Source organism: Meriones unguiculatus, chromosome 1 (genome assembly GCF_030254825.1).
Source record: "Meriones unguiculatus strain TT.TT164.6M chromosome 1, Bangor_MerUng_6.1, whole genome shotgun sequence".
NCBI lineage: Eukaryota > Metazoa > Chordata > Mammalia > Rodentia > Muridae > Meriones > Meriones unguiculatus.
Genome location: NC_083349.1, coordinates 130599993 through 130621593, shown reverse-complemented (window position 1 = coordinate 130621593; position 21601 = coordinate 130599993). Strand labels below are relative to the sequence as shown.

The following is a 21601-nucleotide window of genomic DNA, read 5'->3' as shown; positions in this document are numbered from 1 at the left end:
AAGAGGCCAGCTAACTGAAAAATGAGCCATTACTGGGAAAACTGTTTTATAATCAATTGTAAGCAAAACTATGAAACAGACAGCAGAGTTCCTACTCAGAGAATCCTGAGGTACACTTTGTTGCTTCATCACCTGAGAGGTGTGCTTTCTCTCTTAATGCCTGTTAGGATTTGGTTCCAGTTCAGGGTACCTCCAATGACTACAGAACAAACATATGAGATGCTGGAAGAAGTGAGTTGATGATAGATACAAAGGACTTGGAAATTTTAGAGACCATGAAGAGTTGATGGAAAGACAGAATGGTCTAGGTAGGATAACTCTAATCCAACTCTGGGATCCCCAGACCATACTAAAAGATGTGAGGATTAGCCTCCACTACCACCTTAATTGAAAAAGAGGCAGAGATGAGTAAATGTATCTCTGAATGTACCTGTGAGGGTAGTCCCACAGATAATGAGAGATCTAGCTTAACCAATGAGCTAATCCATTAAGCTTTAAAAACTCTGAGCATATAACTAGGAATCAATGCAGATGCAGAAGACAGGGCCTAGTTGAAGGAAGCGCCTCACTGGGAGTATGTGTTTAAATGTGTTACCTTGGCACTGTCTCCTTGTTATTCTTCTCAACTTTCTGGCAGACAGGAGATAAAGTTCTTTGCTCTAGGACACACTTTCTGCCTTGATCATCAGCATCACTTAACATACACAACAATAAAGCCATCTGAGCATGGAATGAAAACTCTAAAAATATGAGCCAAAGGGACTTCTTCTACAATTATTTTTTTTTTCTCAGACATTAGTCAAGTGACGGAATTCTAACATGCCAGTTAATTACAGAGTGTTGGACTCTTGTCTGAAATGTTTTTAATATAATTTTCTGTAGCCCCACTGTAGCCCCTTCCCTCATCTCCTCCCAGTCCTACCCACTCTCCCTCTTCTCCCCCTATGCCCTTTCCCTAGTCCCCTGACAGAGTATTACCTCCTCCCCTTCTATCTGATTCTATCTTACCAGTTCTCATCAAGGCTGGCTGTATCATATTCCCCTGTGGCCTGAATTTTAAAGTCTATATGGAGACACATAATTCACATTCCTTAGTGATACAGAACTTGAGAACTAGGTTTTCTATGAGAATAGTTAGGTCGTGGGGTGGTGGGGATCTTTACCGACACCAGGGTTCCTGGAGAAGATGCCAACAATCAAAAAACTTTGGCAAAGTCTAAAGAAGCTGAGTAACGTGAATCTCCAAGCCAGTATTCTTACTGTCATAGTCTGCCGATGTATTGACATGATAAAATCACAACCAAAAGCAACTGGAAAAATAATAGTTTATTTTAGCTTACAGGTTACAATCCATCCTCAAGGGAAGCCAAAACAGGAATTTAAGGAAAGAACAGAAAATAAGGACATAGAGGAATGCTGCTTACTTGCCTGCTCCCAATGGCTTGCTTGCCTACTTTCTTATACAATGCAGGACTATCTGTCAGGGGTAGTCCGCTAGGCTACACTCTCCTACATCAATCACTAATCAAGAAAGTGCCCCACAGACATGCTTACAGGCCAACCTGGTGGAGGCAATTCCTCAACTAAGATCACCTTGTTTCAGGTGAGTCTAGGTGTGTATAGTCAACAAAACCCTAAACAGAAAACTAACAGAGGCATTTTCACAAATTACTTTCAAAGCACTGTTTAATTGTTTAAAGTTTGTATTATGTGTACGGTGTGCATAAAACATACACAGAAGCCATAGCCTGCATGTGTGAAAGAGGCGAGCTCTGTGGTTGGGTCCTTCCTTCCACCTTCACTAGGGTTCCAGAGACTTTAATCAGATCATCAGGTTTGCAAGGCAAGCATTTTACCGTTTGGGACAACTCACTGATCTCATTTCATATCTTTTCCAACTGCATTTAAGTATAGGTGAAAGAACCAAATCTAAGGTCACGGGCACTGTGAGTAAAGACACTATAATAAAACTCTGGTTTTTGTAAGAGAGGAAAGGAGTGGCTTTAGGCCTAAAGGCAAATATCAATCAACTATGATTTTCATTTATTAGTTACCTTGTTTGTGTTTAACAATTAAAATAGGGTTAATGATAAAAGTCTCCAGAAAACAAATTAACAGTAAGAATTGACATAAACTGTCTACTGACTTTTTGGTAGAGCTAAGATACACAAGCAAGAATGGGTAAAGGAAAAAGTAAATTGTTTAACACTAGAACATGATAAAAAAAAAAAAGTAAAACTTAACCATAATAAAGAAATATTTACATAATAATTGACCCTCAATTATGGAGAGATACTGAAAGTAAAGTGAGAAGGGTGGAGAGAAGTTGAAAAGAAAAAACCAAACAAACAAAAAGCAAAAACACAAAACACCAACGATTTCAACAGTTTTACCAGGATGACACACAAAGTTCTTGAATTTGAGGAAAGACATGCTTCTGAGATAACCAGAAACAAAGGCGCCCCTGAGCTGAACATAGATACTGGAAGTAGAGTAGAGTAGAGTAAAGCTAAAAGTAATTCCTAAAGAAACAACAGGAGGGTCACTGGTCCTATAGTGGAATCTGAAACACCTCTCCCAAAGATTTGGTCCTCAATATTAAAAAAAAAACCCATAGATGCAACACACAGAGCTCAAGGCCAAAAAGTGGGAGATGACACGACAGAGATTGGATCACTTGGCTCAGCTTTGCTGGATCTTTGTCAAGCAGCTGTACTTGCTTTATAATTTTCACTGTTTCCAAAATATTGCAGTGCCACAGTTGGACTTCAGTATAACACCATCCTGATCACCATCCTGGCTAGCAGTTCATTAGTCATTGCAAATAGAAAATGATTCCTTTCTTCTCACCAAAGGCAGTGAGATGAAAAGAAGATGACAAAGCATCATGTACCACTCAGTGTCCATCACTAGCTGACAGAAGCTCAGGTTGGCAAAAAAAATGACCATAAAAATAATGTGAGAAAAATCCTTGCACACTGAGATTTGTAGTGGATGATTTCTGAAATGAAGAGAGACTGTTATTGAAGGAACCCATCTCAACACTGTGAACCAAAATTCCTGGAAAGAAGCCATATTGGATTGACGGGAAATTTCTTGTGAATAATTTATGCATTCTCCCAGGAGTGTTGCTTCTAAGCTGCCCAAGGAAAAGTCCTGAGCATATTATCCCTCCCACTTCTAGGGAGATATCCTTACCTGGCCAGCTTGAAGGTCCTCCTTACACCCTGGAGGTTGTGACTCAAATAAAGATGCCAGAGTCCTCCTTATGAGGCTCTGATTCCAAGATACTCTTTGAACATCTGTTCCTGCACTTATACAGGAAAGAGATAATCGAAACAAAGTAAACTTTAAAAGGTAAACAAGATTCAGTCCGATAGAGAAGTTGGCAACAGATCAAGTTAAAAGCCTCTTCCCACTACTTATGGAAAAGGAACGGAGTGTACAAACGATAAAAGAATAAAGTATCCTGTTTTGGGGCAAATAGGATAAACACCAGATATAGAGAAGACAAGGAGCAGGACAGGAGCCTTCCACAGGGGGCCTCTAAAAGACTACCCATCAAGTATGGAAGGAAATAATGAGAATCATAGCCAAATTTGGGGCAGAGTACAGGAAACCTTACAGAAGATCAAGATAGAAATCCTGGAGGGGACAGGAACTGCATAAAGAGGCCAATGGAGCCAAAATACCTGGGTTCAGGGGGTCCTGCAGAGACTGATACTCCAACAAGGACCATGAATGGAGAGGATCTAGATCTCCTGCTCAGAGGAAGCCAACAGGCTGCTCAGTTTCTAAATGGGTTCCCTAGTAAGTTGAGCAGGGGCTGTCTCTGACATAAGCTCAGTAGCCAGCTCTTTGATCACCTCCTCCTGGAGGGGTAACCTTACCAAGCCACAGAGGAAGATGATGCAGCCAGTCCTGATGAGACCTGATAGACTACAGTGAGATAGAAGGGGAGGAGGTCCTCCCCTACTAGTGGACAAGGAAAAGGGCATAGAGGAAGAAGAGAGAGGGTGGGTGGGACTACGAGAAGATGGAGGGGACTACAGCAGGATACAAAGTGAATAAATTATAATAAATAAATAAATAAACAAACAAACAAAAAGAAAAATGAAAAAAAAAAAAAAAAAGACTTGATCCCTAATGCAGCAGTGTTCTGAGGACATGATTGGATCATGAAGAGTCTAGTCTCATCAATGGATTGTACCATTGGCTGAGTTTTTAACAATAGTCTACTGAAAGGTGGCAGAAATCACAGGAGGTAAGGCCTTATTAGACGAGGCACATCTAAGGCTGCATTTTGTCCTTAGCCCCTTCCTCTCCATGTTTCCACACTCCCAGAACATAAGAAAATTTGTCCCGCCCTATTATGTTCAACCTTACAATGGCCCAGAAACAACAGAGCCACTGTGATCTTGCCCTGAACTTCTAGAACTTGCCCAAAACTAGCCCTTTCTCCTTTCAGCTACTTTACTCAGGTATTTCTGTCGCAGCAGTGGAGAGCTGTCTGCTATCTCAGAACAATTACAGAAAACATCCTCCCTTAGAAACACCATAAATAAAGAGGACAGTAAAAACAACCCCCAAATTCTAAAGAGCAAAGGTAGAAACACAGTGAGACAAAATAGGCAAGAAGAAATCATACAAAATAAAGAAAAATACAACAATATTAAAATAACTACAGAAAAAAAAACCACTACACATGGAAAACAAACATCTGATACATACATGTACCAAGTATGCATAAGTTTTAAAAAGAACAAGTGGAGTACAAAAAAAATCAAAACTGAAATCAAACTCTGAAAGACTTATTGACACACAGCACAAAACTCCAATGTAACAAGTTCCTAAACTTAAAGATACAGAAAAGCCATAAGGGCATCCACAGAAAACTAGTTACCAAGTTACCGTGGTGGCACAGACAGTAACAAGCTCACAACAAGCATTAGGACCTGACTTAGTTCCCCAGAACCTCCTTCAAAGAGGCAAAGCACCAAGTGTCTGTAACTCTAGTCGCTGTGAAGGGAGACAAAAGACCCATTACAGCTCCAACAGAGAGATTTGGGTTCAGTAAGGAGTCCCATCACAAAGAGCAAGGTGGGGAAGTGACAAAAAGACTTCTCAACATCAACCTCGGGCCTCCATACACACATGCACTGGAGCACACCCACACACGTGCACAGACGTGCACACAATACATATATACTCACTAAAGAACAAATTGTCTGTGTAGGGGGTGTCTGTTTCCCAGGCCTCCTCTCTTAGGTGGGGAAACTGAAGCAAACGGCGTGTTTCCCTTCTTTCCCTACCAATCCCTTGCCTCCCCCACCCCCCATCTGCTTCTGAGTCCTTCTGTATATAGAGGTAAGTGCTGAGTCACACACTCAGTGTTAAGTGAGGCGGGCAGGCTGACAGTGAGCACAAATCATTTAGAGCTGAGGTGAGGATACACTGGGCTTATCTGCTAAATCTCTGCCTCAATTATTTTCTCAGGTCAGAAAGGAAGAAAAACACTGCACACTGCGCCACAAAAAGTGCAAAATTCTAAGGGAAAGAAAGTAAAAATGAAAAATATCTGCTCAAACTATTTAAACACAAGGACGAAAGATACTACCAACCATGTGAGGGCTCCAAAAACATAGTATCTAGAAAACATTTTTAAAAGATCAACTGTATTGTGAAATCCACAGAAGGAAGAGAAGAAAGTAGAAATGGGTAACTCATATTTAAAAACCAGGGAAGGGTCTCCTTAAAGACTGCAGCAGCCACCAGCACCCACAGAACTCAGGGGTATCTGAGGAGCCTGAGGAACCCAGCAAGGCTTCCAGAGGAAAGATGAGCTTTTAGAGTGCAGAGTATCTCCAGAACAACTGAAAAAAGACAGGCCTTAGGGGAGACACTTTTATAAAGTGGTTTCATAGTATTGGGAAAAAAAGATGTCTGAACAGAGCAGCCTGTGCTGCAGAGAGAGGTGGAAGTAGAGACAAAACAGGGGTGGCAGTAATGTCAGAAAAAAGAGTGTGCAATTGTGGAGTCCACTGGGCCATGCCTTACCAAGGAGGCACTGCTGCTCCTCAAGCTGCTTAAGCCACTTACCCTGCTTACCCTGCATGGGGAGGAGAGTGCAACACTTCGGGGGCCGCCCTTGGGCTATAAACACAATGGTCATGGGCGGCTGGCAAGGGCCGGGTTATGTACAGCAGTCTGGAGCTTGTGCAGGTCCTGCTCCCAGACACACTGCCCAACTGCAGGATCACCCTGACCCCAAGTAACAAGATATTAGAGATGAAGAACAGTTCATTTCCTGGGGCCATGTTGATGTACAAGTCCTTGCTGTAGCTAGAAGCCACGCTGATGTCCACGGTCCATGCTGCCACTAGGAATCATGTGGAGGTCTATGATCCTTGCTGCCACCAGCTGCTTTGAGCAAGGAAGCTTCTTTTGCAGTAGCATCCATGACTGAAGGCTTACAACTGAGAGTGAGAGACACTAAAGGCAACCTCCCCCTGACCCCAACTGGAAAAAAAAAAACAAAAAAAAGTCCAGACAGGAAGCTACTAAAGACAGTCCTTAAAAACTGTGACAAAGATGCTGAAGTGTAGCTCTTCACAACTAATGGCTTCTTGGGGGATGTGACGGGGACTGGCCACTGGCAGTTCGACCATGCTCCAATGATTTTATGTGCAACACAAATTGGACAGATGAGAATCAAATAATTTTAAAATATAATGAAGAAGCATAAAAGCCAGATTCAAGAATAATAAAAATATGAAAAATCATACAAGGGCTGGCAAGATGGCTCGTTAATGAACTTATCACCAAGCTTGATGACCTAAGTTTGATCCCCAGGTCCCATGTCATAGGACAGAGTCAACCTATTCCTGTAAGTTGTCCTCTGACATCTGCATACACTATAGCATGTATGTGACCACATACATGCACATACATAAAATAAATAGAAGTAAAAATGGAATAATCATGGGAATACTAGCCATGAAGTTTAAGAAATACAACAGAAAATGAAATATTATTTCTTTTTTCCTAATCTTGTTTCCTTTATTCACACTCCAGAGCAAGTGGCGTCCTAAACTTCATTACCATCCACGTGTTCAGCTTCCCGTGTGTATGTGCATACCCAAAGCAATCCAAAGCCCCGTCTGCCACAGTCTCAGATCTGGGGCGTCATAAACAGTGGGCCGCTCCTTAGCTGCTTTATGCTCTATTTCTATTATCTACATTGATGTATACCTATTAGATATAGACCCATTAGAACATCAGTTATTTTCACTGCTATACAAAATAGTGCAATAAAAATTCTTGGACCAGTGAGGTGGGCAGGTGGGTGAAAGCATTTGCTACACAAGCCTAGTGGCCTATTTCAATCCCCAGAACAAACATTACGGTAGAAAGAGAGGAGGACTCTATAAAATTTTCCAGAGTTCCAAATGCTACCTACAGACATGTGTACTAACTCTCACATACCATGCACTTACGCTTTTAAATTTACACACGTGCAACACAGCACATTTCTCTTGACACATCCCTACAGAGGAGTTTGGATCATAAGGAGAACACAATCTGAGCATGTGAAACCAAGCTGGTGAGGCTGAGGAACTGAACCATCTCCCTCACCCATAGTATGAATCTAGGTTTTTGCTCTCCTCTAATAGTTGTGTCTTGGACTTTGGTTAATTGGGAGAAAATAGTACCTTTCTTGATTTGCATAGCCCTAATCACTAGTTGTCTTGATTAGGGTCTCTATTGTTGCCACAAAACACCATGGTCAAAAAGCAAGTTGGGGAAGGGTTTATTTGGCTATTACTTCCAAATCACTATTCATCACTGAAGAAAATCAGGACAGGAACTCACACAGGGCAGGAACCTAGAGGCAGGAGCTGATGCATTGGCCATGGAAGGGTGCTGCTTACTGCCTTGCTCCCCATGGCATGCTTAGCTTCTTTCTTATAGAACCCAGGACCACCAGCCCAGGGATAGCTCCATCTACACGGACTGGGCCCACTAATAAAATGCCTTACACCTGGATCTTTTGAAGGCATTTTCTCAAACGAGATTCCCTCCTTTCAGATTACTCCAGTTTGTGTGTCAAGTTGACATAAGACTATCCAGAACAATAAGTAGTTTGTTCCCTAGAAAGATGTTGAAAGTCTTTTTAATGTTTATTGCATATCTGACTGATCCTGTAACATCAGTAATCATAACTACAAAGCTACTTAAAAGCTGAAAACTTTGGTTTTGTTGTAGTTTTGTTTTTTTCCAGGTAGCCCAAGGTAGGCCTCAGCCTCATGGATGCCCGATCTAAAGGTACTGATCACTACACTACCTTTATGCATTTTTGCCTTCTGTATACATTCAAAGTGATAGTTTTTTGAATTATTTGATATTAAATCTATAGAAAATTTACAATTAATGTATAAAAATATATTGTTGTGGTATAATGGCATACCTGAATACTTTAACTGGTATTTAAAATAACTCCATGTAACCTCAGTATAGATGAAAAAGTAACATAAATACCATTTAATAGTAGAAATAAAGAAAACAGTTATTCTTTTAAAAGATGGGGATCTGGTGCTGAGGGGTTCTACATTACAGGACGGTATCCCCTTCTCAACACGGTAATAAGGCAGCTTTGAAACCCTTTATTCTTTCTATTAAAGATGCCTACATTAAGAATGATGTCATGTGAATAATTGCTTTCATTTTTCTCTGTTCTTGACAACACGAGAGGGAATGAGATTAAACGGCTCCTGGAAACTTAAACATTAGATCAAACTTGGTGAAAATAATCGCTAGCAAAACCTGAGAGGAGAATCTCCTTTGGCAATTTCTTTTCAACAAGCTCCTTTGGTAATTGTATGAATATGGAACTATTCAGAGGCCAAAGTGAACTTGTAAAAATTTTGTTGAGACTGAAGACTCTTTTATTTCTTTTTATTAGTGCAATTGATTCAGGAGCTATGGACTCAGTTTTGCTTAAGGTCGTGTATAAAAATGAGATTCTTTTGTATTACCTATGTGCTAGAAGTGTCATTAATCTACATGGTCATTTTGCTTATAACTCAGGACTACTTTGTGACGGTTAGAATACCTTCAAGAAAAAAATATGTGGAAAATGATACAGTTTTTCTGTAGACTGGCAAAATGGGATAGTAGAGTCAAACAGAGGGAAGTCAAGATATATTTGTTTGAAGTTGTTGAAGTTAATAGGGCATTTGTGGGATGACAAAACTCGAGAAGAGAAGACTGATAAACTAAACAAAACAGACAAGGGGTGGGATCTAAGGGCAAGTTGAGTACTCTTTTCTTCTGACTACAAGAGAACAGTGCATGGTGAGAAATGGAAGGATGAAAGGGCAAGGAAGAGCAAAGGAGGGAAGGAAGCAACAGGCTATGCCTACAGATGACACTGTGCAGCACACTGCAGCAGGAAGGCTCAGAGCACTAACTCAGGGCTATGTGTCGCCTAGAGCTGCCGTGTTCCCGAGGATTTTATCTGTTTTGACTGCCTAAGCCATCACTGCTTTTTCCAGAAAGCTAAAGTAGAAATGGAATTCCTTAAAAATGTTTTCCTTCCCAATAAAAAGTACATGTCAGGATAAGGACTTTAGGAAGAAAAATATGTTCTGTTCTTTTTTCGCATCTGTTTCCTTCCAACTAAATGATGTCCCAGCTTAGCCATCTTTATCTGAATAAGTTCTGAAACAATTTTTTTTTCATTTTTGTCTACTAAAAAAAGTGAGGCATTAGATGCTTTGAAACATGAGTGTTTCATATACTATTCGGAGGACTTCTCCGCTATAAATAAACAAACGAGCTAAGTATAAACCACACCCATACCTCTCACAGCCGACTGGGAGGGCTGCGTCAGAACTCTGACATCCAGGGCATTGCTGATACTCTCTTCCACAGTAGCACAATAGCCATCCACCACACTGGTGACAGTGTCCTTCAACGTCCCGAGATTATGGAAAACCTGAAGAGCTGTTCCAACCTGAGTTGGATTCTGAAATACAGGTGAAGTGGAATGAAAACAGATATAAACAGGAAATAAGAAAAACCAATACAAATCTTAAAAAACAATTCAATTGGCACTTTAGCAGTTACTACTATATTTTCAGTTAACAAAAGTAAGGGTAAAGGCAGTTTAGAATAAGTTTTATTTATATACATATACTGCTGTGCCATATCTTGATAGAATATTTAATTTGAATATGCACTTGCTTTTTTTTTCTTGCTCAATAAAAAAGAATCTCAAAACCATTTTCTGTTACTTTTAAGTGATTAATCTCTACTTCTACCTACTTCTCTGCTCTGTGTGTGTGTGTATGTGTGTGTGTACATGCACATGTGTATAAATTCAAGGTAAAGTACTATTTTAACATAATGCCAGTAGATTTCACAAGTAAGTTTTTTGTCTCATTTATTAACTTACTTAGGAATAATAACTAATGAAATAATTTACAGACGCTGAGCCATGATGAAGTCATTTGAATGAAGAATTTAACTACCGAGTCCATATATATACATGTACACACAGAGAGGAAGGAAGGAAGGAAGGAAGGAAGGAAGGAAGGAAGGAAGGAAGGAAGGAAGGAAGGAAGGAAGGAAGGAAGGAAGGAAGGAAGGAAAGAAGGAAGGAAAGAAGGAAAGAAGGAAAGAAGGAAAGAAGGAAAGAAGGGAGAGAGGTACTAGCAAGACTAGACATACCACTAGGTCCTGAGTTTGACTGAGAGATCCAGCCTTAATGAATTAGGTGCAGAAGCAATGAGGATAATTTTCTGATATCAGCCTTTGAGCTTCCACATCACATATGCACCTATATACTAGTGCATCCATGCACAGGTACACCCACATACATCTCTGCAACCACACTCAAACACACCTGAAATCTAGATCATAAACTCAAATACTATCAGCATCTCTGAACTGTCTATGCTTTTCCAAACTGTACCACTCCAAGTATTATGACCACTCTAACTTTTGACACAAGATTAATTCTACCTGTTTGTCACTCCAAAATCAGTAGAATTATATAGTTATGTGATTCTGTATCTGGCTTCCTTTGCTCTGTGTCTTATGGGTGGAATGTTTCTGTGTTGTTTCACGTAATAAAAGTTGACTCACATTGCTATACAGCATTACACTATAGAAATTTTCTTCTGTCTGCCTGTTCTACAGTGGATATATATATGAGTTGTTAATTCCAGGCATTATAATTAATACTGGAATAAACATTCTAACATTCAGCATTTGATGAACAAATATGCATAGGTGTTTCTGCTCTGTGAAAGCAGAATGGAAGCATTTGCAAGCTTTGTGTTTACAAATACAGTAGACTTCCCAATAATACCACAAAAACTGCAGAGGTCTATCAACTCCCCTGCAACTCTGACAACCATGCTGCTGATTTAGTTACTGCTTTCCATAAGCACTGTGGTTTTAGTTGTCTTTTCAATAATGACGAAGGGAGCTGCCTTGCCATGGATGGTATATTTGAATCTTTTGGTGAGCATACAAAATATATATTCCTTGTTGCCCATTGTTCTAACTGGTTGTTTTATTCACATGTATATATATTTTTACAAACTGTTTATATTAGGTATAATCACTCTGATAATTGTTTCTATCATAAAATGTCTTTCACTCTTACTGAAATCTTTTAAGGACAATATATAAATTCTTAATATAAAATAGTCTTTAATTAAATGAAAATAAATTCCTAATCTGAATGTACTTTCTATGGCTAGCACTTTGGGCACCCTGTTTCTTAATGGTATTTTTGATCAAAATTTCCATAACATTTCTACTCATTACAGCCACCCACCGCTACCTCCTCTCAACTCTCCCCACTGATCCCCTTTTTCTCTCCCTCCCACCCAGCTTCATGTTCCCTTTTCACTTTTTTGTTATTAAGAAGCCTGAGTCCAAAACAATTTAGTGATATGCACACAGCTGAGGCCATCCATCAGTGTGCATGGGCACCAAATGAGAACCAGCTTCCTTCCCTCCTCAACTGCTGACAGAGAGCAACACAAGTGGCAACAGTCTCAAGCATCACAGTGTTACTTGGAGAAGTGGAACAGTAGAGGTAGTTCGAGAAAAGTAAAAATTTCTACTAGCAGGAAGTATTGGCTTATAAACTTAAAAACAGTTAAAATGGGGGCTGGAGAAATGGCTCAGACATTAAGAGCACTGGTTTAAGACCTCTTCCAGATGTCATGAGTTCAATTCCTAGCAACCACCTGATGGCTCAAAACCGTCTGTAATGAGATCTGGCGTCCTCTTCTCGCATAGAGTTATATACACAGACAGAACATTGTATAATTAATAAAAATTTTAAAAAACAGTTAAAATGAAAACTTTTATTGTATATGTTTACTGTAATTTGAAGTTAGAGTCAAATTTTTGTTAGGCTAAGAAAAGGAAGTTGAATATGTTTTTTTATTGTGAACCAGAAAAATTAAGAAAAGTGAATAAAGTATATATTTCAGTTAATAAGTAAAAGGTTTCAGCATATATTAATAAAGATATGTTTCATTCATAAATTAACTAATAGAAATTCTGTTTTTTTTAATGTTAGATATAAATATAGCATAAAATTAATTTCTATGCAATGTGAGATAGGGGTCAATTCCAGCACTTTCCTACATGAATATTAATTGATCCAACAGTATTTACTCACAAAAGTTCAAAGCAAATGAAAATCCTATCCCACCTTCTCCCTTTCAAATGATACCTACACAGTAGGCCAAGTATCCATATGTGTGACTGGCTGTGACTCCTCAATTCTCTACTTTAAAAATTAGTCATTTGGGGGGCTGAAGAAATGGCTCAGCAGTTAAGAGCACTGACTGGTCTTCCAGAGAACCTGGATTCAATTCCCAGCACCCACATGGCAGCTCATAACTGTCTATAACTCCTATTCCAGGGGATACAACACCCTCACATAGGCATATATGCAGTCAAATACCAATGCACATAAAATGAAAGTAAATAAATTTTAAAAAATTAGTCATCTCAATTATTAGCATAGCTTTAAACTGTTTTTACTATCCAGTTCTTTTCTTCAATTTGAGATAAGTTATTCTTGGTTCATGGTACTTACATATACATTTCAGAATTGGCCTGAATTTCCATTTCTTAAAAACATGGGATTGCATTGATAAAATTAGAGTTGACATCTTTATCATGATGGGATCTCCAACTCATGAATATAGTATTCTATTTATTTATTCGTGTCTTCATTAATTTCTTTCAATAATGTTTAGAAGTTTTCTATAAAGAAAGTGCATATAATTTTCTTATTTATAATGGTAGTTTGGGTTTCTTTTAAAACTCAGTTATGCTATATAAATATGTTTTTGTTTTAATCCCAAGTGTGGGGTTTTACTTTGCCCTCATAACTGTCTTGTGCAGGGCATGGCCATTGCCAGCTGTTAACAGCAGCATGAAGAGGGCACAGCCTAGGGATCTGAAGATAGAGAGCCCAGGAAAAGAAAGTGTGGGGTGAGGTGGTGGTATGTGGTCTGTGGCTAGTGGCAGTTGGAGAGACCAAAAACAAAGTGTGGTGTTAGCATATTAAAATTATTTTTTATTATTAAAATTGTAACCTAACAAGTTTTCTGTAATTAATTTTAACAGCTTATTAATCAACTGTTTTAGTTTTTCTATATGCAGTCATGCTATCTCTGAATAATTTTACTCCTGTTTAATCTTTCTTTATTAATTCTTAATACAGATCTTCAGTTGATAATGAGTAAAATATACTACAATAGAATCTTTGTGTCATTCCTAACCATTGATCAAAATGAAGTTTTATTTTTGGTCCCCTGGGAGTATTTTTAATTATAGACTAATTTTATTTCAGGGCCCTTGATGACAGCCTTCCCTTTATTTAAGAAATGATGTTATACTTCTGGCGGGAAGCCATCTTGGTCAATGTGAATTGTCAGTTTCTGATCTCCCTGCTCATATTTGCTAACACTGTGCTACTCATCACTTTACACCAGTGGTAACGAGAGATAATTTTCTTCCTTATCATGTCCTTACTTTGATCCCACCATTATCCTGGCTTCATAAAAGAAGTGGGTATTCTCCTCTTTCCTCGATTCTTGGATAGGGTTTATATAATGTTGGCTTATTTGTTCCTTAAATTTTGGAAGAATTGGAACTATTGAAGCTAGCTACCCTTGTAGTTTCCTCAGTGAGAAAGTTTACAATGATAAATGCAATACTGGTAATAGAAGTAAAACTATTTAGACCCAATCTTCCTAGCCTTATTTTTTTAGGTTGTTTTCCTAGAATTTTGAAAACTTTATCTAAATTTTTTAATCTATTGGTGAAAAGTTAGACTTAATGTCACCATCCTTTTAGATTTATTGGATCTATTATCAGACCATCTTTTCTCTATTCCTCAACAATTCTTGGGATGTTTATCAATATAATTTGTTTGTCTTACCAAATAACTACTTTTACACTTTGTTGACTCTATTATTAGCTCTCATTAATCCTATTTTGGAGTAAGGCAGACATCATAAATCAAGCTCTGACATTAAATAGTAAAAACCAAAGGCAACTCACATGACCTCTTTAAGACACTTTCCTTGTCTATATAAGGCAGATGTAACAACACCAACACAATGGGAAAATGAAAGTGGGGGAAAAGGTGCAGAGGCAGAATGTCCTTGTGCTGCCAGGGCCAATCTCAGCTCCTGAACTCTGTAAATCCTGCCTCTGCCTCCTGAGTAGCTGAGATTACAGGTTCATGCCAGAGAAACAAATGAAATAACATCAGTTAACCTTGACCTCGAGCTAGTGGCAACATGCTATAGTAGAAAGAATGTGGGTTTTTACACTTACATGGCCTTCAGATGGAATTACAGCTCTGCAGTAAATAGCTATGTGACTTTGGCCAAACTACTCCATTATCACTCATCAAATTTTACGGTCTTTACATAATTCACACTTAAAAGTGCTAAGGGAAGGTTCTATATTTGTTTTGTCACTACTACACTCCTAACACCTAACCAATGTGCTATGCGGATAAATGTTGGGAATTGTCATCTGAATGTGTGAAGAATAGGTAAATTTCTACAATTGAGTTCTGTTATTGCAACCTCTTCTGTTATTGTACCCCTCATGAGATTGCCAAGAGTCTAAGGTAACACACATTTCTTACACTAATAGAATATAGGACTAATAAAAGGTATGGGCTCGCTGTCATGAAGCAGCTGGTCACTGCAGTCACAGCTACAACTGGAAGAGAGGGGTGAATTTGTTCTGCTGCTCAGCTCCCTTTTTCCATTGCACTGTTCAAGATCCCAGCCCAGAGAAGGCAACTACAGAAAGGGAGTCTTCCCAGCTCCAGGCAATCCAGATCATGCTGCACTGGCATGCACTGGCATGCCCTGGAGCCAAAGTCCCAAGGGATTTCAGATTCTGTCAGGTTGACAATTAAAAGTAACCATCACAACATGATGTAAAATGTCTTAATAAATATTAGCAAACTCAACTCAACAATATATGGAAGAAATATGCAGCATGATCAAGGGGGATGCATTCCAGGAACAAGCATAGTTCAACATATGAAAAGATGAGAAAATATTTTACTAAGGATAAAAAGCACATGATCATTTCAGTCAATGAAAAAGACAAAAAAAAAAAAAAGAAAAGAAAAAGAGGTGATAAGATTGAGTATCCCTTCAGCATGTGAATGTAGAAATGTAGAAGAACCATACCTCAAAATTCTAAAGGCTGCATGCACAAAAAACAGCCAGAAACACACTAACTAGAGAAACTAAAAACATTCCATTTGTGGTCAGAAAGAGAAAGGGAACAACAATTTTATACACGTGGCCAAAGTTAGTCAAAGAAATAAACAAATTGATAATAAACTAAATTTTCTATTTTTGCAAATGACATGATTTTACAAACTCCTAAAAACCCTAGACAGTACATCAAAGAATTGAAATGAAAGAAATTCTTCCAAACTCGTTTTACAAACCCAGCAATGTTAGAACTTATAAGTCAATTAGTAAAGATGTACAAAATAAAACCCTGATATAAAATGTAGTATTTTTGTACACTAATGGGGAACTTGGAGTGAAATAAGAAAGCAATCTCATAAAAGCTACCAAAATAAAATTTGGGGGGATAAATTTAACCACAGAAGTGAAAAACCTCTAAAGTAGCTATTATAAAATGCACATGTTATATGCATTAGTGACTAACTCTGAGTCACTACTAATGAATGTGTCGCATTAAGGCAAGAAATAAAAGCATTTCCCATAGGGGTCATTTAGCAAGAGTGAGTCCAGACATAAAATTTCTACCTCATGCTCCTTTTTTTTTTTTTTTTTTTTTTTTTTTTGTCTCCTGTCTCTGTTACATGAGCTAAATCTGTGCCTGCCTAAAGGCAGTATCTGTCCTTGTGTATCTGCCTGTGCCTGCCAGTGTGTGTCTGTGTGCTGTATTACCTGTATGTATCTGTCCCTAACCAAGGGGTCTGCTATTTACCAAACAGCACAGAAAGCATCACATGGGAGGAATGGGGTACTTGACAGAAACCTTTAGCAGTCACTGACCCAACAGAACCCCAGACAACAAATATCACTGCTTATCATCCAATATGCTTTCAACTTTTATGCTAGATCTTGAGAAGCTGCTTCCAACTTCTGTATTTGCTGTTTTCAAGAAATGATTCACATGCACTGTTCTGGGTCAGGGGCATGGAAGAGTATACAACTTGAGATTGTTGCTCTGTTGTGTTTGTCCTTCTGAATGAGGATTGAGTATCTTCCCTAGGATTTCCTTGTTCCTTAGCTTATTTAGGAGTATAGATTTTAGTATGTTTGTCCTATATTATATGTCTAATAACCACTTAAGAGTATATACCATGTGTCTTTCTGCTTCTAGGTTACCTCACTCAAGATGATCTCTTCTAGTTCCTATCATTTACCTGCAAATTTCATGATTTCCTTGTTTTAAATAGATGAGTATTCTATTTAAATAGATAGTGTTTAAATGGAATACATAGTATTCCATTGTGTAGATGTACCACAATTTCTGTATCCATTCCTCTGTTGAGGAACATCTAGGTTATTTCCAGATTCTGGCTATTATGAATAGAACTGCTACAAACATGGTTGAGCAAATGTCCTTGTTGTATAGTTGAGCATATTTTGGACATATGCCTAAGAGTGGCTGAAAGCATTTGAAGACAGGGAACAGGACAGGAGCCCACCAGAGGGCCTCTGAAAGATTCTACTGATCGAGGTATTGAAGCAGAGGCTAATAAACATGACCAGACTTTGGGCAGAATGCATGGAATTTTATGAAAGAAGGAGAGATATGAAGACCTGGAGGGTACAGGAGCTCCAAAAGGAGACCAACAGAGCCGAAAAAGGGGGGGGGGGGGGCTGGGGGCCCTGCAGAGACTGATAACCCAACCAAGGACCATACATGGAGAGGACCTAAACCCCTTGTTCAGATGTAGCCCACAGATTCAGTGTCCAGCTGGGTTCCCTAGTAAGGGGACCTGGGGCTGTCTCTGACATGAACCCAGTGGCTGGCTCTCTGATCACATCTCCCTGGGGGTGGAGCCTTGCCAGGCCACAGAGGAAGACAATGCAGCCAGACTTTGATGAGACCTGATAGGCTAGGGTCAGATAGAAGGGGAGGAGGTCCTCCTCTATCAATGGACTAGGTGAGAGGCATAGGGGGAGAAGAGGGAGGGAGGGTGAGATCAGGAAGAGAGTAGGAAGGGGGCTACAGCTGAGACACAAAGTGAATAAATTGCAATAAACAATAATAATTTTAAAATAAATAATAGATTTTTTAAAAAGATTGCAGCTCTGCTTAGGCTTAAGCTGTAAAAGTTGATTACATGTGAAATTCAAGGCAAGTGGATTTGGTGCAAATTGTCACATTGTTCTCTCAAAGGCAGGTTAAACAAACAGGCTGAGTACACAGCAGACTAGCTGTCTTAAGTCTTAAGTGTTTTTACAATGTGTATTAACTCTGGCTATGAGGTCCAGCAAAAATTTCAGTCTCTTAGAACGTAAGAGAGATTTGTGTAATATTGCATTGCTACAAAAAAACTGATAAAAGAAGTTATACAGACATGAGGGGAAGGAGGAGACAGCAATAGAGAAATTCAGATATTCTGTCTTTATGGATAAGAAGAATTTATACTGTTAAAATGATTATGCTATTACTCTATCAAAATATCAACAAGTTTTCATACGAATAGAAAAAGAAACTCTAAACTTCATATGGACCTACAAGGAACCCAAAGTAATCCTGAAGAGCTAGAAAGTAACTCTAAAAGCTATACTAATCACAACAGCATGCACTGTCTCAAGAACACACAGACTAAAAGAGTAGCAAATGAGAAAAAGCTCTTAATAGACTGTGCGTCAAGAATGGGTGCGTGTATGTATATGTGTGTGTCCACACATGTGCACAGAAAAATAAGAATAGACCCTGTCGCCTCATATAAAACCTTAAACGATCATTAGAAGGGAACACAGAGGAAAATTTTTTAAAACATCAATGCATACCAAAAAAAAAAAAAAATTATCAGAGGAACAGGAAACGAAAGTGAAAAGACAACAGAATTATATAAAACAGTGACACCTCTGCACAGCAAGTAGAGCAATAGTTAAGAGACAACCTACAGGGGTAGGGGTGGGGTGTGTACACCAGTCATCTGACAACAGATCAATACCCAGAATATATACAACTCAAAGCCACACATCAAAACTACCAAAAAATCCAGTAAACAACATGCTAAACCCTAAGTAGATAGTTCTTAAAGCAAGACACACACATGGCCAAGCAAATGAAGAAATGCTCAGCTTTACTACTCGTGAGAGAAAAGCAATTTGAAATCACAAAGTGACATCATGTCACCCCAGTTACAACAGAGATCATCAAAAGTATAAACAAATACTAGCGAGGGTGTGAGGAAGGGACCTCACTCAATGTTGGTGCAGTCACAACAAAACTAAAGGCGGGCTGCTGAGATGTCAGTGTCAAAGCGCCTGCTGCACAGGCCTGAGGACCTCATTAGTTCACAGCACTCACCCAGCACTAGACAGGCAGATAGAGGATCCTGGGGCTTGCTGGCCAGCCAGCCTGACCAAATCTCTAAGATCCATGTTTAGTAAAAATTATGTCTCAAAAAAAAAAAAAATCAAAACTACTTTCTGGTCTAGTGGTTACAATCCCACATATACATTCAGAGGGGATAATAATCACTATATATATATACACACACATATATATGTATACAATTCCATTTATTATAATACTATTCACAATAACAAAAATGTTGAAAAATATTAAATGTCAACCAGTAGACAAATGAATAAAATTTGGCAAATATTACATAGTCTAATACTACTTAATCATAAAAAAAAAATGCCATTAGCACCAAACATAGCCAACAAGCCAAGCACAGAAAGCCAAATTCTACATATATGTGCTCACTCATCTGTGTAAACTGAAAAGTCAGCTCTCAGAATGGATGGAATAATGGTCACCAAAACTAGAAATGGAAGGAGGAAGATGGTCTTCAAGACACACCAAGATTATGCATAGCACAGCAGGGTAATTGTCAGTCAAAACAATGCTGGACTACAAGATAACTAGTGGAATAAGAAACTCTCAGCACAGAGTGATTGTGTCAGCACTCAGGAGGCTGAGGCAGCCAGATCTATGAGGTCAAGGTCAGCCTGGTCTACAGAGCCAGCCAAAGCTACAAAGGGAGTCCCTGTCCCAGAATAAAATTATTTTTAAGAAATTTAAGTGATTATTGTCATGATCTGACTTTGTAACCCATAAATGATGTCTCTTTAGAGAAGAGCTGAAAAGGCACGAGAAGTCAGTTCAAGGGTAAAAAGCAACATTGGACCAAATACGCAAAAAGCATTTCTATAAGTTCAAATAGTGATACCTGTTCTGCAGCATATAGGGTAAGCCCAAATAGGATAAATTCTAGTCAGGAAATACAAGAAAGCTTCTGCAAAACCCCTTTAAGTTTGACAAGGCAACTGACAGTGGCTACTACTGGTGTTTATTATGCCCCATTTAAGAGAAGAAAGGATTTTTGTTTTTTTTTAAGAAGTTGCTTGCTCTTATATTTATGGTTGTGAGCCTAGCCTTTAATGTCTGAGCCATCTCTCCAGCCAAGAACCACTCATGGAGATGGCCTGGAATCCCTGCACAGAGGTAGCCCATGGCAGTTCAGTGTCCAAGTGGGTTCCATAGCAATGGGGACAGGGACTGTCTCTGACAGGAACTGATTGGCCTGCTCTTTGATCACCTCCCTCTGAGGTGGGATCAGCCTTACCAGGCCACAGAGAAAGACAATGCAGCCACTCCTCATGAGACCTGCTAGACTAGGATCAGAGAGTAGGGGAGGAGGACCTCCCTTGTGAGTGGACTGGGGGAGGACCACAGGTGGGAAGGAAAGACGGAAGGTGGGTGGGATTGGGAGCGGAGGAAGGAGGAACGACAGGGGGGATACAAAGTGAATAAACTGTAATTAATAAAAATAAAAATAATTTAAAAAAAAAAAGAAGTTGCTTGCTGAAGTATATTATCACTATCTTTAACATTCCCACGAAATTATTTTAAGAGCTTAAGAAAATGGTTAACTTTCAGAGAATCCATTCAACATGAAAACCAGAATTTTCAGGCAGAAAAGCAAGCAGCAATTCTGACTGTGCTAGACAGATGTTTTCTGACAGCCTGCAGTCCTACACTGCCCTTTTCAGAACCCTGTCTGGAGAACATTGTTAGAGCAGACCCCAGGCTTAACCAAGGAACTTCCTGCTTTGGGCACAAAGCAAGTGTGTGGCTGTTCAGTTGTGGTCACCAGAGACCATAGCCAGGTGCTGACTCCTAAAAGAACTGAGTGCAGGTGATGACTTCCTGGTGACCTCTAAAGACAAAAACATCATCTTACTTCACCCTATTCTCCACAAAGCTCTGCACTTGTTTACTGAGAAAGCTTGTAATTCGCAAGCTAAACTGCCTTGCTAATTAAAATGTCATCATTTTCCTGTGGGGGCTTGGTATCTATGGTGATGCAGGAACTCATCCAGATCAAAATCTCCATCACCTATTTTTGAAAGCTAGTTAAAGCTTGAAGTAATGGAGCCTGCTGACATACTATTTGCTCTTCCTACCCCAACCATAGAAAGAAAGATTCTAAGGGTCAGCAGCAAAGAGTAAAGGAAGCACTGAAGATGCACTGAAGATGCAGAGCTTGTCCCGTGTCTGAGACAGAGACTCCTAGATAGTTTTGCCCTATTTTTGGAATCTAATTACACCTCACCCCCAGAAAGTGTGCCATTCCTTCTAAAATTTTGTCACGTATCAGTGATACCACTATCAATTACTTGCATAAAGATATGATAAGCTTTCACTGTAAGGCTTATTCATGTGAAATAAAAATGCTGGCACTGGAAGTTTACTTATATGTGTTTATACTTTTTTCTTTAGAGAGAAATAACAGTTTATCTGTATCTGAATGATCTATGGCTTTGAAAATGAAATGGTGTAACACTGT

The 21601-nt window shown here is 39.1% G+C and overlaps 1 protein-coding gene across 1 annotated transcript in view; it reads right to left on the bottom strand.

Moving 5' to 3' along the window:
• Nucleotides 1–21601, bottom strand: part of Cog5 (component of oligomeric golgi complex 5) — a 251996-nt gene that overhangs the window by 115024 nt on the left and 115371 nt on the right. Inside the window, exon 8 of the mRNA XM_060366797.1 lies at nucleotides 9862–10027. Within this exon, the coding sequence (XP_060222780.1) occupies nucleotides 9862–10027 (166 nt within the window). The remainder of the gene's footprint in view (nucleotides 1–9861; nucleotides 10028–21601) is intronic.